The 23,926-nt window shown below is 41.9% G+C and overlaps 1 protein-coding gene across 1 annotated transcript in view; it reads left to right on the top strand.

The window, feature by feature from the left end:
• The window catches only part of erf (Ets2 repressor factor), a 158,075-nt gene that overhangs the window by 99,171 nt on the left and 34,978 nt on the right, over positions 1-23,926 (top strand). Inside the window, exon 2 of the mRNA XM_085790684.1 lies at positions 6,235-6,277. Coding sequence (XP_085646810.1) covers positions 6,256-6,277 — 22 coding nt within the window. The 5' untranslated portion in view covers positions 6,235-6,255. The remainder of the gene's footprint in view (positions 1-6,234; positions 6,278-23,926) is intronic.

Here is a 23,926-nt window from a genome sequence, read left to right as displayed (position 1 = left end):
ATTATCATATATATATCAATTATATAATCAGTCCTACTGTGAGTTATGTGTTGTTTCACCTGATTCCTGTCACCTTGCTCTTGATGGGTCGTGGTTAGCGCCTTGCATGGCAGCTTCCGCCATCAGTGTGTGAATGTGTAAATGATGTAAAAGCACTTTGGGTGTCGTTGCAGGTATAGACCAGAGCGGCATCTGAGAATGACTGATGCATCCTGGGTAATTTAGAGGCAGCGCCCGGCATCCCTCCATTGAAAAGTTCAGCCTAACTGGCTTGACAAACTAACTAACAAAAAGTTGGCTATTAACAGGCTATTTACAGACAACACTTAGCCAAAACCTCCCGGTGATTCCACCAAATACGTGTAGATGTCTGGGTCAGACATTTCTGGCCACTGTGTGGAGTCATTGATCATTGTGGGAGGCTAAAGGAGCATACCGCTAGATTAATTCATTGTAATTTTTCAAGATAGCGTGAACGGTGGGTTTCAAGGAGGGTGTCAAAAATACTTATGAGACATAGTGCTACAAAAGAAACACAAAATAAAACATTAAAATTGATTGTTAGTTAGTCTACGCTCCATCAAAACACAAAAAGCCACTGAGTGCAATTTAAAAATGCTGGGTGCTGCCCCTAAATTACCCAGAATGCCTCAGTCATTCTCAGATGCTGCTCTGGTCTATCCATCACTTTATTTTCCCATGATCCATTGCGTCACACCACAACAGAAGTCGGTTTCTATGGGTTTTAGTAGCATTCTAGCTAGCGGCTAACTGGTAGCGTTAGCGGCTAACTGGTAGCGTTAGCCGCCGGTGTAGGCACCAAATGTGGGGGCTCTGGGCTGCCAAAACCGTTTTGACTAAATCTGATGTTTGTTAAGTCTATAAAACGAATTATTGAACAAACATTACCATTTCTGTGTCCAGATTTTTGTAATTAGTCATGGTTATCATAGTTGTTAGCTGCTGCTGTTAGCTGTCAGCAGCAGCTAAGCTACCTATCAGGACGTCAGCTGTTAAAACCCTCCCGTTGTCGGACACGACATGAAACTACTCCAGTTAGCTCAGTCATGTTGTAACTAGGATATCCGCTGGAAAAAATATTTTTTTCATGGGCCGTTTATTGAGTTATTTAAGACACTGCTAACGGCTAACAGCTAACGGTTAGCCCAGCTATGGTTAATCTAAAATGTAGGCTAATGAATGGAGTGTCATGGCGACACCCAGCGTCGTTCTCCGGAAAGTGGTGGATAGTAAAGCGCTATATAAATACAGACCATTTACCAATTTACCATTTACAAAGTGTAGAACAGACCATCAACATCTCATGTACTATAGCTCATATGATGACACTGATGATGAAGAGGAGGAGGATGAAGAGGAGGATGAGGCTGGAGGTGATGAGATGTTTTCTGTGGCATTGTTTCCTGTGCCTCTGCAAGTGTGTGTGTGTGTCACAATGTGTGTGTGTGTGTGTGTGTGTGTGTGTGTGTGTGTGTGTGTGTGTGTGTGTGTGTGTGTGTGCATGATAGTGTGTGTGACAGTCAGTTGCATGAAATGCTTCACCCACTGACTGGCCTTCACTTCCCACACACACACACACACACACACACACACACACACACACACACTGCCTGCCACTCACAGTAAACGAGCAGAGGATGGATGGATGGATGGATGGATGGAGGAATCAGAGAGTGGGATGATGATGATGATGATGATTGGAGGGAGGGAAGAGGGAGGAAGAAAAGACACACACACACACACACACACACCTCTTCCCTCCACTTCATTTCCTTCCATCCGCTCTCCATCTCTCCGTGCGCTCGTGCTCTCCAAGCTCCAGCTCTTGAGTAATTACTGCTCCTTTTCTTTCAGCTCCCTCTCTCCTTCTCTCTTCTCTCTGCTGCCTCCTCAGAGCTGATGTAAGTGCTGAAGGGCCCTTCATTAGAGAGGAAGAAAGAAAGAAAGAAAGAAAGAAAGAAAGAAAGAAAGAAAGAAAGAAAGAAAGGAGTGTGGGAGAAAGAGCGAGCTGTGCATGTTTGTTTATGTGTGTGCATGTGCATGTGTGTGTCACAGTGAGCCCATAATGCTAATAAGCTCCTGATAGGCTACAGGCAGTGTCCTCTTATAATTATAGTCTATGTAAATTTCAGTGTCTCTAAAACACTAAACACCTGTTGATTGGCCTTTTCCCTTCCCCACTTCCCCGCCTATAGGCTACCTAATGTCTATACCTACCTTTTTTTGCTTCTCAACAGCTTTATTTAAAAGGAGTTGACATAAATACAAATAGTAGGAGGGAACAGTATACAAGGAAAATACAGAGAACATAGCTTACATGTGTCAGGGGTGATGTTCATTATACAACAAGGTTATAGCCTACATATGACAAAAAGTATGGTTTTAATAGTCTTTTCATTGGCTGATTTGGTGATATTAATGTGAACTGAATGTGTCTTTGGTATTTTAGTGCCATCACAAATGTGTGTTATTGTCTTACAAATGTATATTTATTAATGTGTAGGCTACCGAATGTGTCTTTGGTATTTTACCTCATTGTTGCTCTTTTTTAAGGTTGCCTTTTATCATCAGGCAGAGGGACTGGCGATGAAAACTGGCTTTTTTTAGCTAACTCGGGTGCATTTACATTTGTTTTGTTGTTGTTGTTTTTTTTTTACAATGTTTTATTAATGTACATTGGCCCTTGTTAAATAAATTAAACTGAAACTGATAGCTTAAAGTCAAGTTCCATTTCTTTTTGAAAAACATAAAAGCAAGGGGTTTTCTTAGAAAATGTACTTTTATGAATATGAAATTTATTTTAAAAGTAGGCTAACATTTTCCTTCTTTCTTAGGGTAATTATGGAAACCAAAAACAACATTTTCCCAATCTATAGTGAGAGAGTCAATATTAAATTTGCTAAGGTCTGCCCATAGTTTTTAGCAAAGCCAGAACAAATGAACAACTAACTGTTTCTGGATGTAAATTACAGAAAGAGCAGTTAATATGAATGAATGTCCTTTTTACATTTTTACATAGGCTGTAATGATTAGCTGGATAATATCTGTGTATGATTTTGTGAGAAACCTCCAAAACTTGTTAAAGCATCCAAGTTTTTTTTCTCCTATCAATATGATCTGTGAAACGATTCCAATAAACAGTATATATATATATTTTTGGAATAAGACACCTACTTTTTCATTATTATTCACCCACCTACCGACCGACCTACACCCATATCTCTTCTCCACACACCGGTGGCGGATGGCGGCTGCCTCCCTGGCTGTCTGTCGCAGTTTACAGGTAAACACACGGCGCCTCTCATCACCCGCGGCGGTAACGGGTCTCCAGGGCAACGCCGTGACGCGCCAAAACGGGAGCGCGCGATGGAGCGAGGCGACAAACTGGAGGCAGCGGCGGCGGCGGCTCCGGGCAGCGCGCGACGAGTCCTGACTGAGCCAAGATCCTCTATTGAGACGATGAGCCACTCCACCGACTAAAAATAATAAAATCTATCTATCTATCTATCTATCTATCTATCTATCTATCTATCTATCTATCTATCTATCTATCTATCTATCTATCTATCTATCTATCTATCTATCTATCTATCTATCTATCTATCTATCTATCTATCTATCATCCACATTACCTTTCTTTCTTTCTGTCTTTCCCCCTCTCTGTCTGTCTCAATCTACCTATCTATCTATCTATCTATGAAATGTGTTTACTTATGTCATATTTGTTAACTAAACTACAAATATGACAAGCTAAATATATTTGGTAAATATGGAGATAGATAGATAGATAGATAGATAGATAGATAGATAGATAGATAGATAGATAGATAGATAGATAGATAGATAGATAGATAGATAGATAGATAGAATTAAAATATACCCTTCCAGAATAAATAAGGAAGACAGGTCTGTAAACAAAACAAAAAACATGGATTCAATTCTGGTTATTAGGCTTTTGAAGTCTCCTGGTCCCGGAGTATCGCGCAAGACCCAAGTTGACGCTCGGTGTGTTCAGGTGCAGTGGGAAGCTCCCGTTTGTGTCATAAACACAGGAATATCAACTCTTGACTTGCTTGAAGTAAATAAACTTCTGGGTGCATGTTTGAGTCGCCATCTGACGCTGTCTGTGGCTTTGAGGGATGGAAACAGCCTAAGCAGCAGAACTTCAATCCGCTCCCATTCATCGCTGCCGTGGCGATGCGGGGACAGACCATAACTACCGCAAAACAGGAGACATTAAAGGGACAACGAGGAGTTTTGGAAAAGCGAAGTGTTTCCACACTACATTTATGAGCCTCCGCACCGTGAAATTCTTTGACCGGCGCAAGACAGACTCATGTTTTCATTCATCAAGAATTAAAGTCAGAGGTTGGAAGACGATCACATACCACCGTAGTTCCGACCATAAACGGAGATTCGGCGGCGTTATTCTCATGACTCGCCACGAAACCGAAAGTAAAGAAACGCTGGTCGGCTCGCCCAGCATTTCCACCACCACTAATAATAACAAAATAACCATAGAGACAAAACCATAGATTTATAGAAAATGGGCCCATTAACAAGTGTTGGTAACGTAGATTCATCCACATTAATATGAGACTTTTTTATAACCAAATAGAAACTCCTCGTTGTCCCTTTAAATAAATAAAAAGATACAGAGACATGATGATAGATAAATACAGACTTGCTCTTGGGTAACCAAACAATGGAGAGCATTGAGTGACATAATTAGCCTATCACTACTTATGAAAAGATGTAGGCCTATGTGTGTATGTATGCTTGTATGTATGTATGACGTGATTGTTTGTATGTATGTATGTGTTTGTATCTATGTTTGTATTTATGTAGGTGTGTGGGGTTGGTGTAGGTGTATATGATACATTATGTTTGCACGTAGGTAGGCTATATATGCTTCTTGTTTTGATGGATATGTAAGAAAAGGGGGGGGCTATATATAAGCCGAGGCTTCTGCCATGCAGTTTATACTCTCTGAGTAACCAATACATTTCATTCATTCATTCATACATCAAACTTTAACAAATGTTTCAGTAGCCTTCAGTCCTGAAATGCCCTCCCTCCCTCCCTCCCTCCCTCCCCCTGTCGTGTCGTGTTTAGTGAGTGGAGTGGTGTCGTGAACTACAGTCTCTATGGTCGTGAACAGTGATCTTCCCAAACCATAGACGATCTTCGGGCAACAAGTGGGCGTTGAGTTCCTCTCTCTCCCTCCCTCCCTCCCTCCCTCCCTCCCTCCCCTCCGCAGGTCAGCGTGGGCGGCCCCGTGTGGCAGGAGGAGAGCGAAACACGACACCCCGACGGAGGGAGGGGAGGGGAGGAAGGGGAGGGGAGCAGAGAGAACACGAAGTGAGTGAGAGAGAAAGAGAGAGAGAGAGAGTGGAAAAAGAAAAAGTCTGTGCCGGAGAAAGAGAAGAGAAGAGAAAGAAGAAGGAGAAGAGGGAGAGAGTTGTTGGCCGCGGTACTTTTGTTCCTTTCAGAAGCAGCAACACCACCACCAACACTGCTGCTGCTTCTACCGCTGCTGCTGCTGTTTTGACTGTCTGTTCTGTGTGAGGATGACGATGGTGGCGGTGATGATGATGGTGGTGTGGAGGAGGAATCGACCACGCTTCTTTGACATCGCTGCTGCTGCTGCAACAAGCGGGATGGACATTTGAAGAAGAGGAAGACTCAGGAAGACTCACTAGTCGCATCGCATTCCGTCGCTACAGCCCAAAAAAACTTCCTTCGACCTGCTGCTGCTGCTGCGCCATTCAGACCAGACCAGGGCGACGACTGGCTGCTGGATAACTACCCTAACTACCCCCCACCACCACCTCCACCTCCTCTACCTCCCTTCTCCTGCCCCACTCTCCACTCTCTCACTCGGGGCAACTTTTCGCATCAAGAGCCCCAGTCCCTCCTCCTCCTCTCTCCCCCGAGCGGAGCTGAGACACAAACTCTCCGCTGTTGGAGGAAAGGAAAAAAGTTTTTTAACGTCCTCTAAAAAAAAGTTAAAGGAGTGTTTTTTATCTTCGTTTTCCTTTACTTTCTTTACCCCCCACCCCTTCCCCCCATCTCCTCCCCCTCCTCGTTAATAATAATCGGGGGCAGGTTCTTTCTTTCTTTCTTTCTTTCTTTCTAAGAAGAAGGAGAAGAAGCTAACGTGGCTAACGGCTAACCAACGTCTAAAGTTACCACCACTAGCGGGGGGGAAAGTGACCGAAGACGGCAACAAAGATGAAAACCCCCGGGGACTCGGGTGAGTTTGTGGCCCGACCACACACTATTCTTATTATTTATTACTATTTAAACTGACTTTTCCGCCTCTTTTTTGCCTATTTTCTTTACTTTTCTGTCTCATTTTCTTGTTCTTTAAAAAGAGAAAACAACAACAACAGCAGCAACAGCAGTAGCAGCGGTTGTAGCTTTCGGCGGCTAACTGGTTAGCACGCTAGGTAGCTAAGCTAACTAGCCAACAGCTAACAAACTCCAGGGAAAGTGTGAGTGTGTGTGTGAGTGTTAGAGACAAAATTATGGCGCTAGAGTGGATGGATTCAGCCTGTTGTTGTGGTTTTCTGTTGTTTTATACCAGCACAGAGGCTCGGTACCACTCGGAACCACTCGGTACCAGTCTGTTTTTGAAGTTGGAAAGTCTTTAGTTTAGAGTAGTAAACCACCTTGAGATGTGCTATCGTGTTTTTTCCAAGGGGGGGGATCCTACATATAACATAAGGCAGAGCTGCAGACTAACTTTTGTTATATACTAAGAGCACCGTGGCCCCCTGAGTTAAACTTGTAGGAGCACAATTAAACAATTTTAGGGGGTAAATCGACTTGCAAAGCAATTATTCACATTTCCTTTTCATTGATCTGCCACCTGTAATGACAGATTCTAGATTCTGAGTTTAACCAGTGTTAAAAACAAACCAAAAAAGTAAAAATTTACTGGTTGCACATGTGGAAGTACCATAGATGAAAAATTTCACTTGCTGACTCAAGCATTGGGGAAAGTTTGGAGCCCTGCAAGGATCATGAATGGATCATTTATGTTTCTAACAGAGAGCAATGTTTTACAACTATCTATCTATCTATCTATCTATCTATCTATCTATCTATCTATCTATCTATCTATCTATGTGTGCAATAGTAGACAACACAAACAAACAAAACACGTACGAAAAGTAACAATAAAAGTAAATAGACAAGCTAATCACACAAAACAAGGTCATATAAAGTACTATAAAGTAATAATGTTCATGCTAGTGTCAATAGATCAGCAGCAAACAAGCAGAATTACAAGTACAGTGATTTCTGAGATAAGAAGACAGAGTATTTTTAGATTAAATAAATGAAATGAGGATATGGATCAGATATTTGCAGGTGAACTGTTCCAGTCAGAGGCAGCTTTGCGCTGTGTTTGTAAACTTTTATAAACCCACTGATGTTTAACTTTTTAAAACGCTGTCTGTCTGTGAGTGTTCAGTGATTTACAGTCAACTTGTAGGCTTTAATTTCCCGGATCAGTGAGTGGTATAAAGGAGTCAGGAGGGTCGGTGCTCTGTTGCCCCTGACCCTGACTGCAGTGGCTTTGTCTTATAAACCACCACCTCCTTTGTTTTAATGGGGAAAAAGGTTGTGGAAGTCAGTGACTGGAAGTGTCCTCTGTTTGTTTGCAGTGTGCTCACAGTGTATTATTAGCTGTTGCCCCCCACTAATCTGCAGAAAGAAAGAAAAAAAACAAGGTGTGTGAGTTTTTAAGTCGAGATAACTATAAGGAATTTACATTATCTTGCAGGAAATGCACAGTTTGAAACTAGTAAAGAAAAGAAAAAGTTGATAAGAGCCGACATGACACGCCTGTGGATGATTAAGGATGAAATGAATGATGAGTAACTGCAATTGAATGTAAAGCATACCAGGCTCCTGACATATTTATTGTGGCTTTAGAAAAAAAAAAAAGAGCAAACGTTGGTGTTTTTTTTTTGTTTTTTTTTGCTGCATTTTAATTGGTCCAAGGTGAAAGTCTCAGCTAACACACATACTTTTCCATTTATCACTACAAAGCCCTGCAGTGAATGGTGGGAAAGTGAGTGAGTGAGTGTGTGCAATTGCAATGATTGGATTGGGAACTTCACTGCTCTTGTATTTGATCAGTGGTGGTGATGGTGATACAGTGGTGGGTGGGTGGGTGGGTGGGTGGGTGATGCAGTTAAACTCTCCTAGACAACAGGCTCATTAATTTTAGGTGTTGGAAAACACGTTAAACCCCCTCTTACCCCCCCTTTTTTATTCACACATTTGCATTTAGTGAGTAAAACGTGTTGCGTTTTGACTCTTGACACATCCATTGTTTTACTAGCGCTGTTAAAAGCTTCATTAATCTACTTTTTTATAGCTTTCATTCCTGATCTTTGCTTCTTTCTTCTTTTTTTTTTCAAATTCCGTACATTTTTCAATCCAATGATATATATATTTTAGATTATTGTGATCTTCCTCCTTACAACAGGTTATGGTTTCTCCTCCATTGTGCTTTTTGAAACTCAGTTTAGTCAGGAGTGTTGTGTGTGGTAATGTTGGGCAGGCAGAGATCCACTTCCCATAATGGATGTTTTATAAGAGGGGAATGCCACACCACACCACAATACAACGTCATAATTAGAAATATGACTTCTAGATCTCTCTGCCGCCGCTTGAGATAACTGTTTTCCTTTTTCTTTTTCTTTTTTTCTTTTTTTAAAGCACACAACAATTGTGAGAAACTTAAACCCCAGGCAAACTTTCCTCTTCTCTCCAAGTGTCTGTCGCCACATGGATGTGTAAATACAGCCTCTAATACTCTGGGGAAATAAAAAGTGCTGAAAAATGTTTGAATGGCCAGATTCGACTGTCTGCAAGTGTATTATTTTGTTTTCAGTTTGCTTAAGGGCGAGCTGAGGGAGATCCTATGATCCATGAAGTATCCCACCTCCTCTTTTTTTTTTTTTTTTTTGATCTCGACCACAGAGCTCATCATGCAGAAAATACCCAGCAGGCAATTTTACATCCTTGATTTACACCCAATGCTTGGACGATGAATAATCTCTGTTTTACTCACTTAAACTTAAGTTCTCTTGAGGGAAAGCTGCTTTTCTTTGCAGTTTTTTAAAGTGTTTTTAACCACACGCCACCCCTTTTCCCTTTTTTTTTTGCCAACATCGACAAGATTTTCTGCTGTTTGGGTTTAAAGGAATTCGCACTAAAAATGAAATGCGACTCTTATTAGTTCCCGTTTTTCAGCATTTTGTTTGCGTGTGATTCACACCAACTTCCCGCCGTTTCTAGGGATTAAAAAGAGATTTATTTTTTCTTCCACCGGTGAGTCACAAGCTGTGAAACTTGTTCAGTGACATCAATTCAGTATGATGTAGTTTTTTTTTTGCTGATGTTAAAAGATCGCATTGAGCAACTCTGATCTGCATCCGCATTACATTATGCACGCAGCTACACAGGCTCTTTTGTGTGCATTTCCCGTAGTGTTGGGGCCTTTTTTATTATATATATATATATGTGTGTGTGTGTGTGTGTATGTATATATGGGTCAACCTCCACTCTCTTCCTATCAGGAAGTCAGCAGTCTGGCCACACCAGCTCCAATTTTCCACTTGTGTTACTCCTTGTATCAACAACGCGCCACATGTAAGACGTCACAGCTGTAGACGGCCGGGGCCAGCAAACCAAACCAAACCAGCACGCTTTGTTGCACTCTGTATGTAAGCGTGTGTGTGTGTGTGTGTGTGTGTGAGTGTGTCTCAAAGTGTGTGTGTGTGTGTGTGGAGTGAAAGGAGCCATACATTAACAATTAGCTGGTGTTAAGTCTGGAGAGGGGCCGGGCTTCTGTTTACGACTGTGAATGTATTTATGCGTTTTTTGTGAGTGTGTGTGTGTGTGTGTGTGTGTGTGTGTGTGTGTGAGCCCATATGTCTGCCACTGCTCTGCTCTGCCCTACCTGACATTGATGTGGTCACAATAAAGTGAGTGTTTGACTTTTACCAGCCAGACCAAATTGCCCTTGAGGAAGACCATTTGGTTGCGGTGCTGCAGCTTGACTCAGCCTATTGTAATTACAGGAAGAGCAACTAGACGACGTCTTTATGCAGATTCAAATAGCTCTAATAACAACTGGGGTTTTGACCAAAAAGCTAATGAACCAAACCAAAGGGACTCATGTTGTTTAAGAGAAAAAAAAAAAAACGAGCGAGGCTGTTTTAGTTTCCTTTGGGAAGGACTTTGTTGTGTTACTGTCTCAACCACTACGCCGAATTATGCTGCTGGCACCGGGCGGTAAGAGACGGCACAATTACACAACAAGTCGAGGCCAAGTTGTTTGTCTCAGGGAAAGTTTGAGGAGAGGTGCTGGTGGCTGACGTACAACCATGTGGTTTTTTTTTTTTTCTTCTCCTTCTCCTTCTTCTCTTTTGATTTTTTTATGTTTGCAGTTTTGCTGTGTGCATGTCACGAATGTTGAACCATGTGTATATCTATCTTTAAAAAAAAAAAAGAGAGATGACGACAATTACAATCCAGTCTCTGCATGGTCTTATTTTTGGCAGGACCAGTCAGGCTGTAAACATGTGGGTTCAGGTCTCAGGTTCACCTTTTTTAACACATACTAAATCATGACAGAACCCATTTGGGAATGAAAATGCCATAACCGGAGAGAAAAAGCAAAAGAAAGGGAAAAATCCCCTAATGTCAGTGTGTTCCTCACAGGATGCAACCCTTTCCCCTAGTTTCCCTTCCATTATGTGTGCGGCTCAGTCTTTTTTTTTTTTTTTCGTTTACTACTATGACTGATCAGGTTTAAAACGTGCAAAAGGTCGACCTGATCACATTCCTGATTACTGCTGAGCCGAGTCTGGGCAAGCAGACCCTGGAAAAAACCGCTGCCGGGTGACGTCAGCATTTCTCTGGTGTGTTGTCAAAAGTGGCGGTCCAGGTCAAGCTCGTTGCTATGATAGATGGATCATCTCTACGTACGTACGCATAGTGCTTTGCTTTTCTTTTTTTTTTCTTAAATGGCGAGCCTCCTTTTCCTGGAAGTGTGTATCATGTGTGTATGTGTGGTGGCTTTTGGTGACCCCCCAACGTGTTAAAGCTTTAAAAAGAGAATAGACGACAGGTTGCGCGAGCTGGGACATGCTGGCCAAACAAACAGCAGGAGGGCCGCACGCACAGGAAACACACACACAGAGAGAGGAGAGAGAGAGAGGGGGGGTGATGATGGACCGCTGATAGACAGATAGGCAAATTTATTCTGTGTTTTTTAAAAAAAGAAGAAAAAAAATCTAGAGGATCCATTTGTTAAAGTGGTGTAATTATATCAAAAAGTTTAATTTAGTGCCTCTTCATCACCTGTGTGTGTGCGTGTGTGTGTGACTGTATTGTAGGTCTCTCTGGTGCTTTCTGGTGAACCAGCCCACGTTCACACACCAGTTTAAAGGGATACTTCACCCAAAATCGATAATTCACCAATCGTCGAAGAGTTCATTTGCAAAAGCAGATACTGTAACTTTATTTACATAAGGTGATATCAGTCAAACCAAAGTTGAGTGACTTTGAGATGTAACAAAACAGACGTATCTCAAAAAAATAAATAAAGTTTTATTGAAAACAACACTATGCAAAGAATAATTACAAAGCCTCAGCTCATTTTTTCTCAAAATGGCACTTATCTGCTTCTGCAAATGAACTCTTTACCGTCATACCAAGGAAGGGTTTGGAGAACTTTCAGAGTCATCAATGAAAACGCTGTAGGAGTTCTAGTGGGGGGTCCGGCTGGCAACGGGTTTTCATATAATGGCGGTGGATAGAGTTCACTTTTGAATCGTCCAAAACACACACTATGAAACAACATCCAAATACCCGGAAATACCCCCTGGAACTCCGAAAGCGATTTGATAACTCAGAAAGTTCTCCAAACCCTTCCTTGACATAACGGTGAGTAGAAAATCGATTTTGGGTGAAGTATACCTTTAAGTGGAGAGTACATTACTCTGCATTACTCTTTTTTTTTTTTGCTGTTTCTTATCCTACTTCAGTTTCCTAATTATTTGGTCTGGTCACGTTGGAGTGAACCCAGCCATGTCCATCTCTTCCCAGAGTTCAGAGATGAGAATTAGCTGCTTGACTTAATTAATTAATAAGCCCCACAGGGAAATTCATACAACTTCTTCTTTTCTTGTTCTGCTTTCTAGCTTTTTTTTAAAATTTGGTAGATGCCCAAACCACCACCAAACATTTAGTTTCTTCAGCAGACCATGACCATGGAACACACACATGGATAAAAGTGTGAGATTAAAAATGTTTTATTGAGAGCCACTGGGGGAAAAAAAAGTTTTGAGCTTCTCCACAACACCTTCCCCTCAGATTTGGTGTCTTTACTCAGGATTTCCTGTCTGTTCTCTTGAATATTTTGGCTCCTGTGACACTATTGTTCACAAGTAGATAATATATAATAGTGCAGCCATAATCAATTAGCTATTTCGCATTTCCTTCTTTTTTTTTTAACACCACCTTTTGAAGTGCCTTGCCTACGGGCACTGTGGTGTTTGTTTGGTTGGTTGGTTGGTTGGTTGGTTGTTGTGCAGCAGCTCAGATATTAAAAGCAGAATCCACAGTTCTCTTGTACTGTGAAACCATCATGAATTATCAATTTGTAATGTTGCACCACGTAGTTATTTTTGACAAAGTGTGGTAATTGTTTGTTTTGTTTTTTTGCACACACACATACACTGTATATCTTACCTGTGCTCATCCATCCACTCCTTCTGCAATTAGATCTCCCCTACAGTTCTCTGGACGACTCCCCCCCCTTTTTTTTGAACAGTTAGCCGGTTACACTGTGCTTTAAAACTTCAGCTGAGGAGGAAAAAGCAATAACAACAACAACAAGCACAGAGAGTTTTTCTTTTTTTTTCTTCCAGTGGAGAATAAATGAGCCGCTCGCACCTGTTAACTCTAATTGGGATAGATCCCGGGGCTGCGTGCGCTGCGTGACGGCCGTCTGAGGCTACTGACGGAGAAGAGAAGCATTTAATGTTCTCCTCTGTGATGAATTTTACTGTGGTTGAACTGAACATCTGCATCTGCAAAAGTGCTGCAGCTCAGAAAGAAAGAAAGAAAGAAAGAAAAGAAACGAGAGGCCGACACTTAAACCCCGACGTTTATTGGTGATATTTTTGATAGCCGAATCATATTTTACCGAGCCGCCGAGGGAAGGGTTAGGAAACGAGCTCCGCCGTTTCAGGTTTTCATAAGAGACGGGAACTTCCTCTTTTCTTATAATTAGAAATGAAACGATATAAAAGCTAAATATCATGATGACAGTGTGCCGAGAGTGTCATCTTAGTGTTTAATGGAAAAAACAGGACAATGGGCTTTCATTAGCAGATTTTTACCCACATAAAAGGGAATTAAAAGGCTGAAAGAAATGCATGTTTTTCTTTTAATGCATACCATAGTGAGTATTAATGTGATTTTTTTTTTTTAGCGTGGGAACTCCAGTGCAAGAAAAACGTCCTGTCTCTCTCTCTCCATGATGAATCCACTTTGAGAGCTCCGGCTTAGACAAAGTGCAGGTTTCGCCTCTTTATCTCTGTGCTGCTGTCACTTTTCTCTCATTTTTCTTTCTTTCTTTACTCCTAAAGAATGTGCTCATCATCATCGTCGTCGTCGGTGACCTGCTTCTCCCTCTGTCTCCGTCTGCTTTAGTATCTGTAACTATTTATGACCCGGTGGTCGGTACGTACTCCCAGCAGGGCTCATGAAAGGACACAGCAGGTCAAGTGAAACCAGCGACTCGCCTCACTGAGCAGATAATAACGCAGGTTTCTTCTGCAGCGGGGCAGATATCTGAGGTAACACCTGGCGACGGGGGAGAAGGGGCTTCCGGCTGTGGTGCTTCGGTAACACCTAAAGAGGAACTATGCAGGATTTGTACCTTAATGGAGCAGCTTCAGAGTAACAGCGCTGGTTAAATACAGTAAGGCTGTCTTTACACTGACTGCATGGTTTAAGTGGCTCAATTCCCATTTTTTCCCTCTCAAGTGGCACAGATCGGATCTTGTAAATGGGACAAATACGCATGGAATCGGATGTTGTCGGATCAGATTCAGGCCCCCGTTATATGTGGAAATAATTCAGATACAAATCGGATATCTTTCAATATGTCTGCAGGCTGAACCGACAGATCGGATCTTTCCTGGCAATGCATGTCATACGTCATCAATGATAATATTAACCTCGCTCCGTCTCGTAACGCTCCGTTATTATCTCATAGCGTGGTGAATGTGCAGGTCACAACTTGTCCACCAGAGCGTTGTGGAGTTGTTTACTCATCAAATACACAATCCAACAACTCCACAACGCTCTGGTGGACAAGTTGTGAGCTGCACATTCACCACTGTCTGAATCGATAAAAAACAAAACAAAAAATCATACAGAGTTGTTTTAGAGGGAACAATAAGAGACTGCTTGATGAAAAACTGTCCCTGAAGGCAACGTGCATCAGCGGTTTTGCATGAATTTCCCTCTAAAACAACTCTGTGTGGTAACATTGTGTTATTATCTCATAGCGTGGTGAATGTGCAGCTCACAACTTGTCCACCAGAGCGTTGTGGAGTTGTTGGATTGTGTATTTGATGAGTTTGATGAGGGAAACCAAGAAATCCCATAATGAGCCTCCGTAGCGTAGCTCTGAGCAGCTCACGGCTCTGCTCCGCCGTTCTAAAAACAGCTTGCACCGTCAATTAAAGGTAACAAACCAAACCTATGTTGAACTATCCCCCTTTAACTTACTCTTGCATTAACTTGCAGCTCATATCCAACATCCCATTTTGCAGCCCCCCCACCTTTTTTTTTTTTTTTTTGCCCTTGCCTTTGCGTTTGCGTTTGCGTGTCTTGGTGTGAGTCAAACCCAAGGCTGAGAGAATACAGAAGGTGCAGCGGTGGGTCTGTGCTTTGTCCTCTGGCTGTTTTGACTGGAGTCATTCTCACTTGTTATGGCTGTAACGTCTGTGGTTGGTGGAGAATCAGACGGACAGAGGTGGAGGTGGAGGTGGAGCTGCCGGTGCCCAGGTTTTGGGTTTTTTTAGCAAATGGTTTACGGCTTTGCTGCAGCAGAACGGAGGTGTAGAGAGAAACATGTGGGTCTGACTTTCTAACTTTCTACAGACCGACTTGAGTGAGTATATAAAAGAAGGAACACGGGTACAGACTAGGTGTGGCCCTGTACAACACTGCCCACACTGCCACTGCAGCCACTGCCAGGGGAGCTCAAGCAGTTACAACCACGCTGCTGCTGCTGCTGCTGCTGTCAGACGGAAATATCCACCCAAAGGCCCTATGTGTTTTTAGGGGAGTCTGTGCTGTGCTGTGCTGTAGGAGGGGGGGAGTGGTCCAGTTCGGTTAGGTGGCAACATCGATGTTATAATAATGTCTTTTTACAATGAAATGGGAACTTTGACACACGCTGAAATCGACTGTGGCGTTCGCTGGCAGCAGCAGCAGCGTCGGTGGTGGCGGTGGCGGTGGCGGCCCCAGTGGAAAGTCTTCAGCTCGGCTAATTTAGAAACCATTTGTAAAATGATGCAAAATAAATTGGGTGCATTTTGTCGCACGCTGCCAACAGGTTTACACAGAGAGAGTTTGGTTTTGTGGTTGTTTGGATGATCCAACCCAGACTTTTTTTTCCTTCCCCCCTTTGCCCCTCCGTACACTTGTTTTTGCTCCTTCTTTTTTACTTTTACACCTGCACATTTTTTTTCTTGCTTGATTTAGACATGCGAGATGCCCATCCTTAGAAACGGCCAAGCAAAACCTTTTCAAATTCATAATCTCGTAAAAACGTCGGGACCGTTGCTTCGTTTCAAAATACAGATTTCCATAAACCACCCACAGTTGGATACGTTACCACCTAAACTTCCATAAACAGTCCCGGGCCCAGGCTGTTTGAATACACAGCTTGTAAAAAAGAAACCCCAGATAGACATCCAGGGTAAAAGCAGGTTGGTATGTCTCCCTGTTCTTCTGTGTGGCACTTCCAGGCTCATGTAGTTAAAGACTTGACTTGTGGCCACCCCCCCCTGTAAGTAAGTATAAGTATATTTAAATGCACATACTTTCTACAGTTTTTTTTCTCGATTCCCAAAAATGTCATGTCGACAAATCTGAGGGTAAATGACTCGGGGAGTTATTTTGGAGTTCCTGCATGTGCACAACAAACAGGCTCAAGTATCAATGTGGCAGCGGAGCACAGAGCAGCGCAGTGTCCAAAGCAATTACATCCAAAAAACTAAACGCACATCTGGTCTCCTCTCAGAGCTTGGTGCTGCTTTTAATACGAAAGAAAAAAAACCAGTTTCCTCCAGATGATGATGATGAAGATAATGGATCTTTTTTTCCTTTTATTGATTTATAGGCGCACATCTAGGATCATCTTTTAGTTACCTGGCTTGAACGCACCCTTTTCTAGTCATGACAAGAGGCAGCAGCACCTCACCTGTGCATGTGTGAGAGTGTGTGTGTGTTGAAAGAGCGGCAGGTTTATACAGGAACTGACAGTTCGTTGACACCATTAGATATGGATGTATTCAGAGACGGGGCATCTCGTTTTTAGCCATCTTTAAGCCCCCCCCCCCCCACCTCTAGTATGTGTTATATAATAATAATAAATTATAATATAACTGTTTGTGCAAAAAAAAAGGGATTTCACACAGTATAGTTTTAGCCGATGGCCTTCCAGCAACGAGATGCTTTTGCTCCATTCATTTCCACGGTGCACCAGCCTCCAGTTTAAACGACTTGAATGAAAATAAGATAATATAAAGTGTAAACTATGTGATGTTTTGATCAAACAAAGTCTTGTCTTAGGAGTTGAGTTCATAAAACCTGTCGGGAGAGAGAGATAGAAAGATGGATTCAGCAGAGCACACAGAGTCTGTTGTTGTTGCTGCTTCGGTCGCGGGTCTATGGGGATTCCTGTTGGTTCTCATGGCTGCCGCATCCTGCACGTCCTGGGACTATCTGTTTGTGACTCTGAGTGTGTGTGAGTGTGTATGTGTGTGTTTGAAACCCAAAAATATAGAAAGTTTATATGTTAAAGGGTACTTCTCCAACTTTTTAGACCTCTCTCTCTCTCCCTCTCTGTACGGTGAAACCTTTTACTGCCCATAACAAATATGTACACTTTAACATTTATTCTTTATCTCGGTCTCTTACACACCTGAGAGTCTGCAGCTCTTATCTCACCTGCTGTGGGTAGAGGAGGAGAAGTTTTTATAGGGTCAACTAACACGACTAGACTACATGTTCAGTTTTCTATTCAATCAGGGAGCAGCCGTAGGTGTTAATGTCTCCGCAACCCTCAGGTTTTCAGACTTGGCAAAAGAGAAAAGTTTTAAAATGATCATACTGTTGTTGAGTTGCACTAGTATCGGCTCCTCCTAATTTTAGTCTATAATCCACTATATTAATCCATCTGTTCATAGTAAAGATAGTTAAAAAAAAAAAAAAAAAAAAACGTGATTTAGTTCATTTATTTGCTACATTCATTGAAAAAAATACAATAAAAACTGTTTAATACAAAAAGATAATGCAACTCCTGAATGGATGGGGATAGAAAAAAGCCAGTTTATGTAGTCTATCCCTTTTTTTTTCAAGAAATCCTTTTACAAATTTTATATTGTATGAAACAAAACAAGAGGAGAAGATGGAAAAAAAGAACAAAATAACTTAAAATAATGGCAGCAGACTAGCCATCCTCCTAGTAAAGTCCTATGGATCGAAACATGTGACCGTTTTTTTATAAATGTATATTCACATGTATACATATGCAGACTAGAGCTGCAACTAACGATGATTTTCATTATCGATTAATCTGTTGATTATCTAAATGATTAATCTATTAGTCGTTTGGTCAACAAAATGTTAAACAATGTTGAAAAATGTCAATCCGTGTTTCTCAAACCACCAGATGACGTCCTTAAATGTCTTGTTTTGTCCACAAACTAAAGAGAGACTCAGTTTATTGTCATAAAGGAACAAAGAAACTAGAAATATTCACATTTAAGAAGCTGAAATTAGAGAATTTGGACTTTTTTTTTCTTAAAAAAACTACCCAAACCGATTATTCCATTATTAAAATAGTTGGCGATTAATTTAGTAATCGGTTATTGTGCGATTAATCGATTAATTGTTGCAGCTCTAATGCAGACATACATTATATTATTGATCTTGTGCATTAGTGCTACGTTATGTTTGCACCAAAGGTTTTAGCTCTGATTTACATGTGCCTTGTTGAGTGATTTAATTTTTCAATCAATCACGGTCTTTTGTTTTGTTTTAAATCATTTCGTTGTAGAAACCAAAGCTGTTTGTAGCCGATGCAGAGTGTGAGTGAGTGTGTGTGTGAGTCTGTCCCTGTCCTTGCCTTGTTAGCCGCTTCAAAGGTGAGGGGCCATAAATCACATTAGTGATAAGAGGAAGGCCGCGTCTGATCAGGTCAGCGTCATAAAAAGTTCAGCTCGGTGTCTCTTTCCCCGTCTATCGTCCCCGTCCTCGTCTGTCCTCCATGACCCCACATCGAGCCCAGCCAACACGCAAACATCAGTTTTTCTGTGGTTGACGACTTGATGAATCGTCTAATTGAAACAAATGATCCGACTGAGATAATTTGCCAACAACACCGTCGAATATCACTGTGATGATTTAAGCTGCATGGTGGGACTTCACTTTATTAGATTCAAAGATCTGTCCCCGTCCATTTGTTAACTCGTAAGAAGTGGATTTGTGACGTGTGTGTGTTTTGTCGGTTTGTTTGAAAAGCTCCACGGCCGACCGACCACGACGGTGACGAATGAGTCGTGTGTGTCTTGTTTTTATTGAAACGTTAAAAGTCGGTCAGTCGCTCAGACAGACGCTCACTCATCTCGCCCCCTCATCTCCCTTAAAGCTCCTCGCCCCGGACCCCCCAACATGCCATGGAAACGAGTGATGTCTGCCTTGCATTAACACACACACACACACACACACAGAAAGAAGGAGAGAGAGAGACACACACTCTTTTAATTTTCTCACTGCAGCTAGCGGGAGCATGGCTTGCTCGTTTGGGGCTGCCATCTCCCTGTGGTGACGCCGTCGTGCCTCTGTCTTTAATGTTTTTACACGGGGAGCGAGCCACTCAGTCTAGAGACGCCGAGCTCCAGCTTTAATGCAATAGACGGCTGAATTAAGACTGCGGTGGCTCTCGCCAATGAGGAAAGGCTGACTAACGCACCCAGACACAATCACACATGTTTTAAAAAACCAAAAAAGAAAAAGAAAGTCCCCTCTTAGCTGTTTCACATTTTTTAGGGATTTCACGGACACACTCCTCCAGAGCAGATCAATGATATTATGAGCTTCAGGGCAGCTCAGGATCAATAACCAGGCTGGAATATAAAAGAAAATGTAAAAAAAAACAAAAGTTAAGTGTCCTTGATGGTCTTTAAGTCCAATCAATAACAACTCGTCGTCAATCAGGTTTGGAGTTAAACTTAAAACATCACACCAGCTGATTAATGGGTCAATCATCTTGATGATTTTATTGTCATTATGATGAATTTATCTTGTTATTGTCTTGATTAGGCCCCGCCCCCCTAAAATAAAATAAAATAAAATAAAAAAAGGCATGTTTTCCCCAACCAATAGAAAATAATTCAATTTTCAACCTCAATAGTTATTTGATTATCAAAAAATGGCGGATAAGTTTCCAGATGATTTGCTTCTCCGACCGACCGACTGGCTGAACTGACTAATCCTCATTTAATACAATTTCTGTGTATATTTAAAAGTTTAGTGTTTCCACCAGGAGTTGCTGTGTTTTTTTTTGTGTTTTTTTTATTATAGCAACAGAAAACCCAAAGTTTTCCAACCAGCAGATCATCTTTTAAAAGAAAAAGAGAGGGGGAATGTGTAATCATATCGGGTTTGATCCGTTGGTGCAGTTACCTCGTTACCTCATCTTGTAATTTAGCTCCTGCTAATTCTGTCAAACCCTCGTGTACAAGACACCTATTGTACGTCTGTCACATCTCTAATAAGGTTTTCCTCTTATTTTACTCATCAGCATCAAAGCTTTAAGGAGAACGAGGGTGTCACATGATGTGTAGGATGTTTTTTGGGGGGTTTTTTTGGCTTAAGAGGAGACACTACAGGTGAATAGGGTAAAAATTTTAACTAACAGATATCACCAAGAAACTTCCCAAGCTTATCACTAATATTAAGACAAATATTTTCTGTATTACAAGTTTTGTCAAATTTTGTTTAAATATGTAAATGAGGCAATATCTAATGAAATATGCGCTAATTTGCATATATTTCCAGAACCGAAATCTGAACAATGGATAAAGCTACTTTTAAAATTCTTGTTTTATTTTGTTGACATATTAGAGTCAGAAGTTTTTACAGAGGAGGATTCTGGATATCTCTTTTTATCACTTTGTAAATGAGAAAATACTGTCACCAGCCCTAAAAAAATCTAATTTCGCCCTGTTTTTAGGGATAAAATGTTGTATAAATCAGACTGTGATGATATATCATATTGAGAAAACAGCCTTTAAAGACTCGTACTGTAAAATTCCATAGATTGTTAATGTAAATCGTACTTTTACGATTGGTTGTGGATACGGAGAGACCTTTATCTGACATGACATGGGTCAGACAACAGGCGCAGCACAGTATGTCACAGTAGCTGTTTGGTGAATTTAAAGAGAAATCTACTGACGAAAGAGACAAAATGAAGTAAAATAAAAACCTTAATGTGGATTTTATACCATTTCTTTCCACTATTCTGAAAGAATACATGCTAAGGAAGAAAAATCGCCCAAAAATGCATGAAAAAGCAGTGCTTTTTGCCTGTAGTGTCTCGCCTTAAGTTTGACATGCATGCAGTCCTGGCCGTCGGTCGCAGCCGAGAGCGTTTTGAAACTCAATCCAGTGGAAAAACGAGACACGACGTTGAGATAATGCTCGGGGAATCCAGGTGCTAATCAGTGCACAAATATGCACATTCCTGCCTGATATTTGCTCTCGACAACCCAGTCGTCATAAAAAAGAAAGAAAGGGGGGAAAAAAAAGAAAAACAAACTTCCTTTATGACTTTTTTTATTTATTTTTATGACGACACAAGAAACGGTTTTCGAGACGTAATCATCAACAGTGGTGGAGTCTCGGTGTCTGGTGTGGAAAAGATGCTGAGGAGGAAAGCAAAGCAAGCGGCATTATGGGAAGGAAGGAACGAGGGAGCGAGGGACGAGGAGAGGAGGAAAGGAGGAGGAGAGAGGGGGGAGATGAAATTTGATTGGCAGGGAGTACGAGAATGAGTCACTCATCCAGCTCCTTGGATATTATGGAGCTCCGCGGCCTATTCTGGGCTGTGGCGACACGTGTATGTATGTGGTTGTGGTTCACATGGCTCAGTCCAACAGCTGAAGTCACCAAATTTTCATCGTTAGCCTTAGCCACCCTGTGTGTGTGTGTCTGTGTGTGTGTGTGTGTGTCTAACTCTGTGTGTGTGTTTATGTGCGTCTGTCTACGGTCGTGTGGACAAACTTTTGGTCGCGCGGACGTTTTAAACGTTTCAGACTTGGTTTTTAGGATTAAGGTTAGAATTAAAGCTGAGGTTTTAGCTCCGCTGCTGCTGCTGCTTCATGTCAGTGTGTGTCCTCACAGCTATAGAAAGACCCGTGTGTGTGTGTGTGTGTGTGTGTGTGTGTGTGTGTGTGTGTGTGTGTTGGAGGAAAATGAAAGTAGTCTGGAGACCAAACCACAACACAGAAACCAGATTTAAACGCAGATATTTATCTTCTCTCCCTCTCTCTTGCTCTGAAGTCTTCTCCTGTACAACGCTGCCACCACCACCGCCGCTCTGCAGCTCCACTGTGACGGCCTTTTCCTTTTCTTTTTTCGTTGTTCATGGTTAGATGCAGTGGAATAAGCCCCTTCGTTTGCACCGCAGGCTACTTGTTCTAAAGTTTTACAATTTCAAAAGTGTTTATTTTTGCAAAGTTTCGGCTACGCAAGCACAGACGAACCGATCCGGCTTCTTCAGTCCCGATGCCGATACCGATTCGATACCACTGTTGAGTTATAAAACTGTACACCTTGTCTTGTGGAAGACAGTGAAGGCATCAGGGCTTGACTTTGCTGAAATGTGATGTAGCACGTGTCACAAACGTAGAATTGAAGTGGAAGTGAATAGATCGGCCTCATCATGGACCAATCCCGTTGTTATCCGATACCCGATCTAAGCTATTGAGTCAATTTATCCCGTCCACATGAAGAAGCTTTTTTTTTTGGACCTTTTGGAAAAACGAGTCATACTTCACCCAAAATCAATAATTCATCAATTTTCTTCCCACCGTCATGCCAAGGAAGGGTTTGGAGAACTTTCTGAGTCACCAAAACGCTTTAGGAGTTCCAGGGGATTTTCATATAATGGCGGTGGATAGAGTTCACTTTTGAATGGTCCAAAACACACACTATGTATGAAACATCCAGATACCTCCATACTGCTCGTCTGGACTGACCCAAGTGTCCTGAAGCTGCCACATGGAAAAGTTGTTCGTGAAAAATTAATTTGACCTCTGTTTTTATCCTTGTTGTAGCAGCAGCTCCCAGTGGCTGCGAGATGTTCGTTCGTTCGTTGTTGTAAACCATTGGATGTTTGACTACAACAAGACTAAAAACAGAGATCACATTCATTTTTTCCGAACAACTTTTCCATGTTTGGGCTTCAGGACACTTGGGTCAGTAGTGAGGAGCAGTATGGAGGTATCTGGATGTTTCATAGTGTGTGTGTTTTGGAGGATTCAAAAGTGAACTCTATCCACCGCCGTTATATGAAAATCCCCTGGAACTCCTAAAGCGTTTTGATGACTCTGAAAGTTCTCCAAACCGTTGACAGTGAGTAGAAAATTGGTGAATTATCGATTTTGGGTGAAGTATCCCTTTAATCCTACAGCTGTTTCCAGGTGTGATTCATTTATTGATGATTTCTGATCGGATCACCTGATGAAAACGTAGCGACGGTGCTTCCTTCAGCTGAACTTTGTTGATCTTAACTCTGGTCGACTTCTCTCCGCGGGTGTCGGTCGGCCTTATTTCCTGCAGACGTTGAACTATCATCATAAACACACACTATACCTGTGTGTGTGTGTTTTTGTGCACACACACACTCACATGTGCACAGCTGTGTGTGAGTTGCTGTGCAACAGATAAACCACATCTGTTCTGCCTCAGTGCACCTCTGCATGGAGACGGTAGAGTTACATATCTCTCTACCTCTCTCCATCTTTATATCTTGTTCCATCTCTCTCTTTCTCTCTCACTATCATTCACACAAATGCACATTTTTCTTTCAGCCAAACCCAGCAAACCACTGTGGAGTAAAAGGAAGTGAGCTTGAGATCTCCCGTGAGGCAGACAGAGACAGACAGAGACAGACAGGCAGACAGGCAGGTAGTGAGCAGCCTGGATGTTTTACAGGGTTGTCATTTTCTGGGAGGGAAACGTGTTCAGACCAGTTTGAAAGCGTGTGAGTCCAGAGCTGCTGCTGCTGCTGCTGCTGCTGCTGCTGCTCCGCCTGCGGCTGCAGCTCAGCTCAGGTGCTGCAGGTTTTAGGAGAAGAAGGAGAAGAAGTTTGTGCTTCTGGGTCACGATCATGGTTCCCACACAGATCTTTCAATTCCCGGTTTTATTTCTATTTATAGCCACATCGAGACAGAAACTGACAAACGTTTTTTTTTCGCTTTTGTGTTTCCCGACCTCAGATTTTTTTTTGGTTTGGTTTTTTAAAGCAGAAGTAAGCGGAATATTTGTGTTAATATAAGTC

Source organism: Trachurus japonicus, chromosome 11, assembly GCF_045865225.1.
Source record: "Trachurus japonicus isolate A0001 chromosome 11, Traja_1.0".
Taxonomy (NCBI): Eukaryota; Metazoa; Chordata; class Actinopteri; order Carangiformes; family Carangidae; genus Trachurus; species Trachurus japonicus.
Note: the sequence above shows the minus strand (reverse complement) of the source record. Positions and strands in the feature narration are given on the sequence as shown.